This window comes from Tenrec ecaudatus, chromosome X, assembly GCF_050624435.1.
Source record: "Tenrec ecaudatus isolate mTenEca1 chromosome X, mTenEca1.hap1, whole genome shotgun sequence".
NCBI lineage: Eukaryota > Metazoa > Chordata > Mammalia > Afrosoricida > Tenrecidae > Tenrec > Tenrec ecaudatus.
The window spans coordinates 55,923,853-55,938,328 of NC_134548.1; the positions used below are offsets into that span (position 1 = coordinate 55,923,853).

Below are 14,476 nucleotides of genomic sequence, written 5' to 3' on the forward strand. Positions count from 1 at the left end.
CAACATGTCAATCCTTTTCCTTTCCCCTCTGTTTTACCAAACATGATGTCCTTCTCCAGGGACGGGTCTCTCCTGGAAACATGTCAAAGCACGTAGGACTATGTCTTGCCATCCTGTCATCCCTCTAAGGAGCATTCTGGTTGTACTTCCTCCAAGACATATTTGTTTGGTCTTTTGGAAGTCCATGGTCCTTTCAATATTCCTCTCCAGGACCACAATTCAAATAGATTGAGTCTTCTTCTTTCTTCCATCTTTATTCAGTGTCTACTTTTTCCATGCATAGCAGGTGATTGAAAATAACATGGTTTGGGTCAAATGCACCTTAGTCCTCAAAGTAATTTCAACACTGTAAAGGGATCATGTGAAGCAGATTTATTCATTGCAATATATCTCATTTGATTGCTGCTTCCATGAGCATTGATTGTGGATCCAAGTAATATGAAATCCTTGACAACTTCAATTTTTTTTGTTTATCATGATGCTACCTACTGTTCCAGTTTTGAGGATTATTGTTTTTATGTATATGACTTATAATCCATACCAAAGACTGCAGTACTTAATCTTTAACAGCAAGTGCTTCAAGTCTTCATTTTCAGCAAGCAAGTTTTTATCATCTGCAAATCCCAGGTTGTTAATAAACCTTCCTCCAGTCTTGATGTCAAATTATCTTCTTATAAGCTTGTTTCTTTGATGATTTGCACAGCATACAGATTGAATAAATATGTGGTGAGAGGATGCAACCCTGATGCACACCTTTCCTGATTGTAAACCATGTAGTGTCTCCTTGTTCTGTTCTCACAACTCTCTCTTGATCCATCTACAAGTTCTAGATGAGCACAGTGAAGTGGCCTGGAATTCTCATTCTTCTCAAGGTTATCCATAGTTTGTTATGCTTCACACAGTTGAATGCCTTGACGTAATTAATAAAACACAGGTACACATCTTTCTGGTGTTTTCTACTTTCACACTAGATCCATCTGACATCAGCAATGATATCCTTTGTTTCGTGTCCTCATCTGGATCCAGCCTTGGGCCTCTTCCAGCTCTTTGTCAATGTACCACTGCAAACCTTGTTGGATGATCTGTACTAAAATTTTCCTTGGTTTGTGATAGTAATGATACTGTTTTATAATTTGAGCATTCTCTTGGTCACCTTTTTTTGGAATGTGATCCAACAGTATGGATTATACTTCTACATAAAACAAGAATCCTCATAACTGGGTTAATAAGGAATATAATGATAAAATGGAGAAAGTTTTAGATTGTCTACTTGGACCCAAAATCAACACCCATGGAAGAAGCATTTAAAAAAAAAGATGTATTATGTTGGGCAGTGCTGTTGCAAAGACCACTTTAAAGTGCCAAGTCACAATTTCAAATACTTCATATGCATGTGAAAACTAAAGATGAACTGCATCATATCAGTGAAAAGGCAGATTCTTAGCCAGATGGAGTGGCTGCAGCAGTAATCTCAAATAGCAACAATTTCAAAGATGATACAGGATAACACAATGTTTCATGGTTCCGAACTGACCTGATGGCGTCTAACAACAACATTGTGTTCCAGGCTCGGGGGGGAGGGGTGGGGGGTGGGGGGGTGGGGGGGGAGTCAAGAAGCATTGCATAATGCTTCTCATTACCATAACATTTCTTCTCAATATTGATATCTATTTTGTTAAATGATTATTTGTGAACCCCATGACTTTTGTATTTATGCCCTTGTTTGCATGGTTTTCAAAAAATATATTGTTAACTATATGGTAAGGCTAATAGCTACATACATTAGAGAATATCTGATTTTTATTAAGTGGTAAGGGGCTTAGATGGGATTGTTAAAAGTGTCGTTGTTCTTTTTGTACAGGAGCCATGAATAACAGAGGTTTTCGTCAGGGAAGTTTTTGTAGCTTCCAGAGCAGCACCAGCGATGAAGACTTGATGGACATACCAGGGACAGCTATGGATTTCTCCATGAGAGATGATGTTCCTCCCTTATACCGAGAAATAGAAGGTATTACTACTAATAAAAAATTTTTATTCGTTTGTTTGAATACCAAACTCAATTTACTGTTCACAGTGGTAAAGGACAACAAATAATGTTCCAATTGGCGAAGAAACACAACAGAGTCAACAAACACCCCACCTCTGCTTCAGAGCTAAATACAAAGGAAACAATTGCATTTTCAGCAAGATTTCACACGAGCAAAAGATGAAGGGTTATAGCATTTTAATATGTGTTCTCCCTTGTCGTTGTTAGCTGCTCTGTAGTGTGCTTCGAATCATGGCAGCTTTATGCATGACAGAAGAAAGCATTGCCTTGCCATGTCTCAACATAACCTTTCAATAGCCAGAGAGAGAGAGAGAGAGAGAATCTTTGCTGTCAAATGGGATAGAATGAAAACCATAAAGTCTATTGATTGTCAAATAGTTCTGTTTGTTCTGCCACATGTCAAAATCATAGTTTTCTTCCAGATAAAACCAGAAAACAACTCAGGGGGAGGGGGTGGGGACTCCAGCTCATGGCAAAATATATTCTTATCACTTCACTTATGCTTCTCTCAAAATGTACAAATTGAAAAACTGTGGATGGTGTGGTGAAGGCAAGAAAAAAGTACTTAAGCATCAATTGTCTTCATAACTTTTAAAGTTCTCCCACACACTTAACCAGGGAGAATGATAATTGTGTCTACTCTTCTTTGGGGTTACTTATAAGAACATATCTGTGTCTACGTTTCCTTTGGGTTACTTATAAGAAAATATCCAGCCCTATTTTCCCATTTTATATTCTCTAATTATACTATACAAGGCACCCTGGTGACATAGTTACGCACTGGACTGCTTACTGTGTGCAGTCACTACTTCTAAACCACCAGCACTCCTGTAAGAAGATACACTCCCAGGGACAGTTCTACTCTGTCCTAAAGAGATGCTAGGATTAAAAATGGGCTCCATGGCAGTGGATTTGGTTTCAGAATTTTACCCTCCATGAACTCTGGTAGCTTAATGGTTACGAATTGACTCAATGGCAGTGAGCCTGAGCATTAGTTCGAGCAAGGAGTTCTAGTCGCACAGGGGTTCAAGTGCTTGGCTCACCATAAAGTCAGCGGTTCAAACCCACCAGCCACTCCAGGAGAGACAGATGTAGCAGTCTGCTTCCCTAACGATTTGTTGCCTTGGAAACTATGAGCCTAGTGCCACTCTGGGTAACTATTCACTAATGTATGTATTTGCATTACTTTTTATTACCTACCATCCACACTTGTATTCAGATTCACATATTTAGTTTTTCCCTCATGTCCATCCAGAATGCCACATTGCATTTTGTTGTCATGCCTCCTGTGCTCTGTTTGCCTGTGATATTTTTCAATCTTTAATTGTTTTTCCATGACTTTTATAATCGTCAGGAGTCTCGCTTGCATAGTAGCTTATGCATTAAGCTGCTAACCGCAAGTTTATCAGTTCAAAAACACCAGTTATTTTGGGGGAGAAAGATGAGGCTTTCTCCTCCCATAGTTACAATTTTGGAAACCCACAGGGCCACTTATACTCTGTCGTTACGAGTCAGAATTGACTCAATGGTGATGATTTTTGGTTTCTTTTTGTGCCTTTTTTGGGGTGGTCATGGTGGTGGGTATTATAATTTTGCGGAGTATTGACCAGTGTTTTATAAAATGTTCCTTAATTGGGATTTGTCTGATTTTTTTATGATTAGCCTAACCTAAGCTTATTGCTCTCAAGTAGATTATGATTCATGGTGACTCCTATATAGGACTTCCGAGGTAATCAATCTTTATGGAAGCAGAGAGCCTTATCTTTCTCCCACAGAGTGGCTGATATGGTTCAGACTGAGGATTTCTAGGAGTAAAAGGAACAATGACATTTCTAGTAAAGGAACATGGTATCAACATGACTTCGCACTGTGTTAATGTTGATCACCTGGCTGAGACGTTAGGCTTAACCCAGTGGTTCCCAATCTTGTTTGATCATTGGAATTACCTAGGGATCTGGTGAAACTACAGTTCCCAGGGCTTCTCCCACGAGAGGTTCTGATTAATTAGGTTGCAAATCGGCCTCAGGGATCTGTATTTTCACCAGATCCCCAGGTGCCTCTAATGATCCAGTTTGGGAACCATTGGGTGAACCATTTGTTAATGGTTCTAGTCCGTTCTGACTCATCACAGCCCATATATGCTGGAGTAGAAATTGGTTCTACAGGACTGTTCAATGGCTGATGTTTCAGAAATAGCTTATTAATCCTTTCCTCTGAGTTACCTCAAGCCCCCAACCTTTTGATTTGCATCTGAGGGCATTTACCATTTTTATGAGGAAGTCATATTTGTAAGGTTCCAAAATACTCAAACCAAACTCACTACCATTGAACTGATTTCAAATCACAGCAACCCTGTTGGATTTCCGACTGTAACTCTTCATGGGAGTAAAAAGCGTCTTCTTTCTCCCAAGGAGTAGCTGGTTGTTTTGAGCTGCTGACTTTGCAGTGATTAGCAGTCCAACATGTGCCTCCGTATATTTGAATTGGAATTGGATGCAAGCCAAAAGTAAGGGGCATTTTCTTGGGCTTGCAATACCTTTTTTCTTGCAAGAGATATGAGAGCGAAAAGGAGAAGTGAGCAGTGCAGCAGATCTGATCAGTACCAAGAAGAGCTAGGGAAAGAGGGTATCTTTTGGACTTAGGGTCTTCGTGCTGAAAATCTCAGGCACCCAGTTGAAGATTAATGCAGAGATACATGGAGATCTCCAAGAAACACTAGGTTCACAGATGTTTAGGAGCCTCCTTTCAGAGCACACACCCAGAAAGCTTTCTCCTACAGCTGCCACCATGAATTTGAACTTCATAGTCTCTAACTGTAAGAGAATAAATGTCTTTGTTAAAGCCATCTGTGGTAGTTACATAATCTGGTGTCAAGAGGATTAAAAGTGAAGGGGTGGTGCCTAGGCTGTCAGTCAGGCCATAGCCAATGAGGCCTCTGTGTGGGCATGGCCTTCTCCTGAGAATTCTGGGAAATCCTGTATTTCTTCCTTGGAGGCAAGAGACACACTCTCCTGCTCACTCCCTTGGAGATGCTCTACTGACAAGACACATAGCAATATGCTGACAGGCCCCGAGTCCTGGGAATTGGAGGAGTCACATATAGACTCCTGCCACTGCCGAGATGTCGCTACCACCACTGGAGCCACAAGACTTTGCACCCACGGGCCTAAGATTATCCTGCTTTCAACGTCATTGCCTGTGCTTCATGAGTCTGAAGAGAACTTTGTAGATTGGTATCAGACATATGGGCTAATATCAGACTTAAGGACTTGATCTGGGCTGGGCTGGGTAGTTTTCTCAACATTCAACTGCTCTTGTATATAAAGGTTTTTTTAAAAAAATCATTTTATTAGGGGCTCGTACAACTCCTATCACAAGTCATATATACATCGCTAAAAGCACATTCGTACATTCATTGCCCTCATCATTCTCAAAACATTTGCTTTCCACGTAAGCCCCTGCCATTAGCTCCTCATTTTACCCCCTCCCTCCCTGCCCCCCATGAACCCTTGATAATTTAGAAATCATTATTTTGTAATATCTTTCCCTGTCCAACGTCTCCCTTCACCCACTTTTCTGTTGTCCGTCCCCTAGGGAGGAGGTTCTGTGTAGATATTTGTAGCTACTTATAATCAGTTCCCCCTTTCCACCCTACCCTCCTTCCACCCTCACCACTGGTCCTAAAGGGATAATTCGCCCTGGATTCCCTGTGTTTCTAGTTCTTATCTGTACATCCTCTGGTCTAGCCAGATTTGTAAGGTAGAATTGGGATCATGATAGTGGGGGGGTGGGGAAGCATTTAGGAACTTGAGGAAAGTTGTATGTTTCATCGTTGCTACACTGCACCCTGACTGGCTTGTCTCCTCCCTGTGACCCTTATGTAAGGGGATGTCCAATTGCCTACATATGGGCTTTGGGTCTCCACTCCACATTCCCCCTCATTCATAATGATATGATTTTTTGTTCTGATGCTACCTGATACTTGATCCCTTTGACACCTCATGATCGCACAGGCTGGTGTGCTTCTTCCATGTGGGCTTTGTTGCTTGTTTATCTTCAAGCCTTTACGACCCCAGGCGCTATATCGTGATAGCCGGCATCATCTTTCTTATACACATGAGTGTCTATGAATTTGTTTCTCTAGTCTACCCAGACTAACACACCATCCATTTCTGATATTTCTGTTATCACTGCACAAGATAACGAAGCATCCACTAAGCTGTTCTTGTGCTTCTTTCCTGTAGCCCGTGGACTAAGCAGCCCTAGTTCGGTGGTTGAGAAGTCTGCTGTCATCCCCTACAAGCTGCACCATAGGACAAAAGCGTAGCAATCTGCTTAGTAAAGATTATAAACCAACTCACTGTCATCAAGTTGTTGCAACCTCATAGCGACCCTTTAAGACAGGGTAGAAAGTGTCCCTGTAAATTTATGATACTATAACTTTTTTTGATACTATAACTCTTTACAGGAGTAGAAAGCCTGGTATTTTTTCCTGCAGGCTTGGAAACCCTGTGGTGTATCTATACTTGATGCCAAGGGCTCAAGTAGAAAAGAAAATATTTTGAAAATGATAATGGCAACATATGTATAAATGTGCTTGATACAATTGATATATGGATTGTTTTAAGAGCTATAAGAGCCCCCAATAAAATGATTTAAAAAAGAATGAAAGAAATGCTACCAGAGCATGGGGCCCTCAGAGGACATTCAAAATGTGACGGAGGAGGAGTATCTTCCTGGAGTAGGGTTGACTGTAGTGATGTGAGTGGGTTAAAGCTTGTGAGTGGGGCCTTCTGGATCTTCCTTTGCTGATGGAGCACAAATCAAGAAAAAGCAGCTAGAAAATTCTGCTAAGGATTAGAACTTGGAATGTGTGCTGTATGAATCCAGGAAAATTAGAAGTTGTCAAAAATGAAACAGAACACATAAAGATCAATATCCTGTGCATTAGTGAGCTGAAATAGACTAGTGTTGGCTATTTTTTGAATCAGCAAAAATATGATTTACTATGCTGGGAATTGAAAGTGTCAAAGAGAGCATTGTAAAATCAATTTTGAAGTACAATGCTGACTGTGATAGAATTATATCTATCCACCGTTAATGAAATTGAATCAATACAACTAAAAAATCTTGAAATTTTTATATTATTCAAATTTAGGAAACAACCACAAAAACTAGTAAGGAAAAACTGAAGAATTCTACCAATGTCTTCAGTAAGAAATTGATCAAACATGCAATAAAGATGCATTGATAATTATTGGTGATTGGAATGCAAAAGTTGGAGACAAAGAAGAAGGAATAGTAGTTAGAAAATATGGTCTTGGTGATAAAAATGAAACTGGAGTTTCCCTAATAGAAATGTGTAAGACAAATGACTTGTTCATAGTCAATCCCTTCACGGTAAACTGTTGAGGAATTAGGAAAACCCTGGGCACAGTGGTTATGTGTTGGCCTGCTAACTACAAGGTCAGCAATTTGAAACTACCAGTCATCTCTGTTTGGGGGGAAAGATTGACTTTCTACTCCCTTTAATAGTATGATCTCAGAAATGTGAAGGGGCAGTTCTATCCCCTCCTGTAGGGTCACTATGAGTCAGTATTGACTCTGGCAACAAGTCTAGGCCTTAGGAGCCTGGCAAAACCACTAGCTACTCCCATAAAGTTATTTTAAACAACACAAAGATTTCAAACATCTGAAACGCACAGGGGCAATTCTACTCTGTCCTATAAGGTTTGCCTATGCATCAGAATCTACTCGATGGCAGTGAGTTTGCATTTTTGGTTAGGAGGTAGTTATAGGACATGTTTAATATTCCTTTAGGGTTTACTTTTCTCTTGATTTTAGGCTTCTGTAAATACAGCTAGGGAGAAAGATGCATTTTCTACTTCTGTGAACAGTTAGTCCCAGAAACTCACAGGGGGCAGTGTTACCCTGTCCTATAGAGCCAATACGAGTCAACATTGACTTAGTGGCAATGACTTGGTTATTTGAAGTACAACTACAAAGAGCCCTTGTAGTGCTGTGAGTTAAGTGCTGCACTGCTAACTGAGATGCTGGTAGCCCTGATAGCGTAGTGCTTACTTGTTGGGCTGCTCACCACAAGGTCAGCAATTCGAAACCAGTCTGCTCCTTGGAATAAAGACATTGCTTACTACTTTGGTCAAAGAGTTACAGTCTCTTAATATTTTTGCCAGAAACAAAATAATTACTTGAATAACTATGAGTTAGGGGTGAGGTGCTGGAAGGGTGGTCTCCCAATCGGGTGCCATCCGGTTCTCCCACCTTGGCTCCTAGCAGAGTGGCAGAGGCCAGGCCATCCAACTTCTCTAAAGCTTTAAGTGTCTGCAGTCCACAGGCATCTGGCAAACGCTGTCCCCACAACCAAGAGGCCCCAAAGGAAGGCCAGCTCAGCTGAAAGGGCAGTGAAGGAGGAGCCCAAGAGGTTGTCAGTGAAACCGATGTCTGCAAAAGTGGAGCTGAAGCCAAAAAATGCAGCAGGAAAGGATAAATCATCAGACCAAAAAAAAAAAAAAAACCACACACACACACACAAGCAAAAGGGAAAGGGGGAGGAAAGGGAAAACAGGCTGAAGTAGGTAACCAAAAATCTAAAGATTTACCTGTTGAAATTGGATAAATGAAAAATGAGGAGAGTCCAGCCTCTGATGAAGCAGGAGAAAAAGAAGCCAAGTCTGATTCATGTTCATCTACCATGTCTTACCAGTGGGCCCTGTTATCTCCCTTCTTGTACAATACAGAGGACTATTTTTATCAACTATTTTGTAAATGCGAGTTTTTAGTAGCTCTAAAAATCATTTTTGAGGAGGAAATCCCACTTCATCCCATTAAAGACATGAAATCGCTGACTTTTTAAAAAGACATTAAATTACTTTTTTTGTATAACCATAAAATAGTGGGACACTGAATAGTGGGAAAATTTGATTGCATTTGGTGTCATTGTAACATTCCATGGGGGGTAGGGGTGGGAGTTTTTGTATGCCTAACACAAAACATTCTTAATGGCAATTTGGACTCACTGCCATGCCTTTGTGTGACTTGAACATTTAAAATTTCGTTCCCATGTTTTATTAAATAGAATCGTGTCTGAAAACCATTCTGTCGTCATGGCATTCATGTCAGGACTGTGTGCATGCTGTAGCACCTTCGGTCGTGGTAATCCGGTTTTCCCGCTAACTTTGTTACATGCTGTGAAGGGTTGAACATTTGCATATATAGTATGTGTGACATTGAATTGTGAATTAGTAGGACTTAACATGTAAGAGCTTATCAACATATGAATGTAACAATACTTGATAACCACTTAAAAATTGACTTCCAGTCCTGAGGAAATACCAAAAATAGACTTTGGAGCCAGAGCATGGTACCCCATCAGAATCAACTGGAAAATACTCCTAAAGGTCAACAAACAGACCTTGAGCTATTTTCAGGCTTTCCTTTTTTTTTGTCGTTGGTTTTTTGTTGTTGTTTTCTTTTTTTTTTTTTAACAATTTATTAGGGGCTCATACAATTCTTATCACAGTTCATACATATACATACATCAATTGTATAAAGCACATCTGTACAGTCTTTGCCCTAATCATTTTTTTCTCCTCTTTTCTTTTTTTACATTTTATTAGGGACTCATACAACTCTTATCACCATCCATACATATACATACATCAATTGTATAAAGCACATCCATACATTCCCTGCCCCAATTATTCTCAAGGCATTTGCTCTCCACTTAAGCCCCTTGCAGCAGGTCCTCTTTTTTTTCCCCCTCCCTCCCCTCTCCCTCCTCCCTCATGTGCCCTTGGTAATTTATACCTCGTTATTTTGTCATATCTTGCCCTATCTGGAGTCTCCCTTCCCCCCTTCTCTGCTGTCCCTCTCCCAGGGAAGAGGTCACATGTGGATTCTTGTAATCAGTTCCCCCTTTCCAACCCACTCACCCTCCACTCTCCCAGCATCGTCCCTCCAGCCTGGATTCCCTGTACCTCCAGCCCTCATATGTACCAGTGTACAGCCTCTGTCCTATCCAGGCCTGCAAGGTAGAATTCGGATCATGGTAGTTGGGGGGAGGAAGCATCCAGGATCTGGGGGAAAGCTGTTTTCTTCATCGGTACTACCTCGCACCCTAATTAACCCATCTCCTCTCCTAAACCCCTCTATGAGGGCATCTCCATTGGGCGACACTTGGGCCTTGGGTCTCCACTCTGCACTTCCCCCTTCATTTAATATGGTATATATATACATATACATATACACATATATACACACACTTATATCGTTGTTGTTTTTTTTGCATGATGCCTTATACCTGGTCCCTTGGCACCTCGTGATCGCACTGGCCGGTGTGCTTCTTCCATGTGGGCTTTTTTGCTTCTGAGCTAGATGGCCGCTTGTTCACCTTCAAGCCTTTAAGACCCCAGACACTATCTCTTTTGATAGCCAGGCACCATCAGCTTTCTTCACCACATTTGCTTATGCACCCATTTGTCTTCAGCGATCCTATCATGGAGGTGTGCAGTCAATGATATGATTTTTTGTTCTTTGATGCCTGGTAACTGATCCCTTTGGGACCACTCGATCACACAGGCTGGTGTGTTCTTCCATGTGGACTTTGTTGCTTCTGAGCTAGATGGCCGCTTGTTTATCTTCAAGCCTTTAAGACCCCAATCACTATCTCTTTTGATAGCCGGGCACTATCAGCTTTCTTCACCACATTTACTTGTTCACCCACTTTGGCTCCAGCCGTTGTGTCGGGAGAGTGAGCATCATAGAGTTCCAATTTAATAAAAGAAGGTATTCATGCATTGAGGGAGTGTTTGAGTAGAGGCCCACGGTCCTTCCGCCACCTTAATACTTGACCTATAAATATAGACACATAGATCTATTTCCCCATCCTCCTATATATATTTGCATGTACATGTCTTTGTCTAGACCTCCATGAATGCCCTTTGACTCCTAGCTCTTTCCTCCATCTCCCTTGACTTTCCTCCTGCCCTACTACCATGCTTCATCGCCACCTGGGCTAGAGTATACCTCTTCTCTAAGCAACCTCACCCTTGATCATTTCCCACCAGGCCTGCCACTCCCCCTTCTCTACCATTTGGGGTCCCATGTTTTTCCCTTGTCCCTGGGTTTGTTAACACCACTTCCTTACCCCCCCTACCCCCCCACCCCAAGTCCCCCCGGAACTGTCGGTCCCGTTGTTTTTCCTCCAGATAGTTCATCCAGCCTGTCCTATTCAGACAGACCTGTGGAGTCACTAACATGCATGAAAACAAGACAGAGGAAAACAAAGCAACAATATACAACCAGACAACAAAACAACAAAAACAAACCACTGACAAAGAACAGAACAAAACAGTTCACAAGAGAAAAGCTTGTAGTTAGTTCAGGGATTGTTTGCTAGCCCTTAGGAGCGTTTTCCAGTCCAGTCTGTTGGGGCACCACGCCCTGGCCCCAAAGTCCACTTTCAGCATTCCCTGGGGACCTTGCCACTCCATTCCCTTGCTGTTCCGCTGCACTCCCCCAGTGATTTGCCTCGGTGTGGTGGGATCAGGTCAGGTGCAATTCCCACACTGTGTCTCCGGTGCTGTCCCCTGTATCGCCCTTAGTCACTGAGGGACATCATGTCTCATAGTAGGGCCAGCCATGTTGTTCTCTCTGTGGACTGGCTGCTCTACTCAGGAACATCATCATCACGGCCTGGTGGGCCAGGCTGTCCTCCACTCTCTCCTCTTGCCCCTTCATCTTCTCCCATGTGCTCTGATCAGATATGTTCATCTCCCGGAGCTGCAGAGTCAATGTCGTCCTTTGGAACAAATTATTTTCGGGGGAGGGACAGGAATCCACTTAATTTATGGTGCTGGGGCCAGCCTTTGCTCTGCCTTGGTTTTTGTGCATATTATTATCTCTGCAGGTCTATCTTGATAAGACAGACTGGAGGAGAAAACAACAGGAGCAAAGGTTCCCGGGGGACATGGGAGATGGGGAGGCAGGGGAAAGGAAGTGGGTGTTCACAAACCCAGGGACTAGGGAACAACAAATGATCCAAAATCAATGATGAGAGGAGGGTGTAGGAGGCCTGGTAGGGCTTGATCAAGGGCAATGTAACCCAGAGGACTTAGTGAAACCCAAATGAAGGCTACGCATGTTAGTGGGAAAAGAGGAAAGTTAAAGGAAATACAGGAAAGAACTAGGAGGCAAAGAGCATTTATAGAGGTCTAAATACAGGCATATACATATGTAAATATATTTATGACACTGGGGAAATAGATCTATGTGCACATACGTATAGGTTTAGTATTAAGGTAGCAGATGGACCTTGGGCCTCTACTCAAGTACTCCCTCAATGCAAGAACACTTTGTTCTATTAAACTGGCACTCCATGATGCTCACCTTCCCAACAAGATCACTGAAGAAATAGCGGATGCATAAGCAAATGTGGTGAAGAAAGCTCATGGTCCCCGGCTATCAAAAGATAAAGTTTCTGTGGTCTTAAATTCTTGAAGGTAAACAAGCGGTCATCTAGCTCAGAAGCAACAAAGCTGACATGGAAGAAACACACCAGCTTGTGTGATCATGAGGTTTTGATGGAATCAGGTATCAGGCATCAAAGAACAAAAAATATATATCATTGTGAATGTGGGAGAGTGTGGAGTGGAGACCCAAAGCCCATCTATAGGCAACTGGACATCCCCTTACAGAAAGGCCGTGGGGAGGAGATAAGCCAGTCAGAGTGCGGTGTAGCAACAATGAAACATAGAACTTTCCTCTAGTTCTTTAATGTTCCCCTCCACCCAATGTCATGATCCCAATTCTACCTTAGAAATCCAGCTAGACAAGAGGGTTGTACACTAGTACAGATAAGATCTAGAAACACAGGGAATACGGGACGGAAAAACCCCTCAGGACCAATAGTGAGAGTAGCAGTACCATGAGGGTAAGGGGCAGGTGGGGTAAAGAGAGGGAACCTATCCCAAGAATATGCATATAACCCCCTCCCTGGGGGACGGACAACAGAAAAGTGGATGAAGGGAGACGTGGGACAGTGTAAGACATGACAAAATAACAATAATTTATAAATTGTCAAGGGTTTATGAGGGAAGGGGGCGGGAAGGGTGGTGAAAAATGAGCTGATACCATGGACTCAAGTAGAAAAAAATATTTTGAGAATGATAATGGCAACAAATGTGCAAATGTGCTTGACACGATGGATGTATGGATTATCATAAGAGTTATATGAGCCCCCAATAAAATGACTTTAAAAAGAAAAAAATACCTTCCAAAAGCTGGAAAGTCACGGAATTTAGAAATAGCTACGTGTCATTTTAGGGTTTTGCTAAGTTCATTAAGAATTGTGTATAAATTGTTCATACCTTGTCTCTGCACTAATCTCAAAACAACCAATAAAATGCCAGTTACACAAAAAAGTAATGAGTACAAGGAAGAAGATGTGTTTCCAGTTCCTATCTGTACCTCTGGTCTAGCTGGATTTGTAAAGTAGAATTGGGATCATGATAGTTGGGGGGTGGGGAAGCGTTTAGGAACTAGAGGAAAGTTATATGTTTCATTGTTGCTACACTGCACCCTGACTGGCCCATCTCCTCCCCGAGATCCTTCTGTAAGGGGATGTGGCCTGTTGCCTACAGATAGGTCTTGGGTCCCCACTCTGCACTCCCCCTCTATGGGATGAAGTTTTGCTTGCCTAGGAGTTGGAAGAATTGCCCTTCCACCTATTTACTGAGTCTAGGCTCAGGCAACATGTTTTGCCATGGAGCATAGGCCTTTGTTATGGAGAAAGCACTGGGCAAGTTCACAATGATTACTCTTCCCCTCCCCTGATCTGGGGGGAGTCTTTCTTAGATCTTTACTATAAGAATGCAGAGGTGAAGCCCATGACTGTTGCCCCTAGGAGTTGATCACTCTCCTGCTAGTCCATACTCAGCCTTCAGGGATTCGTGAAATTGCAATTTAAGTATTCTACTAGTTGGAATTGACTCGATGTCGGTGAATTTTATGTGAGATTAGTTTATGGCTCCAACAGTTTCTCTTCCAGGTAAGCAGATCTCAGCTGTCTCTCTGGATATTGCTGACTCTTTCGATTTCATAACAGTTTCCTCTTGTAACCTTAGTTCTCTGATGGGTCTAAGAAAAGTAGTTTTTTTCAGTGTATCCAGCTTTTTTGTTGTGAGGATGGGAGTAATGTCTTCTAAGCTCTTTGCTTGTAGAAGTGGTATCTTAAAGTTTTCTATTTTTCAGGAAGGGAAACTATTTGATCTCTTCTTAGAGGAAAAATAGTAATTTTATAATCCTGCGGCTGTCTGCTCTTCTAAAAATCCAGTTTCCAAAGCTAGGCATCATAGTTCTGTTAGGTTCCTGGAGTGGGTTGTACCTCGGTTCTTTGCTTCGCACACTGAA

The 14,476-nt window shown here is 42.0% G+C and overlaps 1 protein-coding gene across 4 annotated transcripts in view; it reads left to right on the plus strand.

Moving 5' to 3' along the window:
• CLCN5 (chloride voltage-gated channel 5) overlaps positions 1–14,476 on the plus strand; it is a 182,423-nt gene that overhangs the window by 115,031 nt on the left and 52,916 nt on the right. For all 4 annotated transcript variants that reach the window (XM_075538833.1, XM_075538832.1, XM_075538830.1 and 1 more), the window contains one exon: positions 1,862–2,008. In XM_075538833.1, coding sequence (XP_075394948.1) covers positions 1,867–2,008 — 142 coding nt within the window. In that variant the 5' untranslated portion in view covers positions 1,862–1,866. The remainder of the gene's footprint in view (positions 1–1,861; positions 2,009–14,476) is intronic.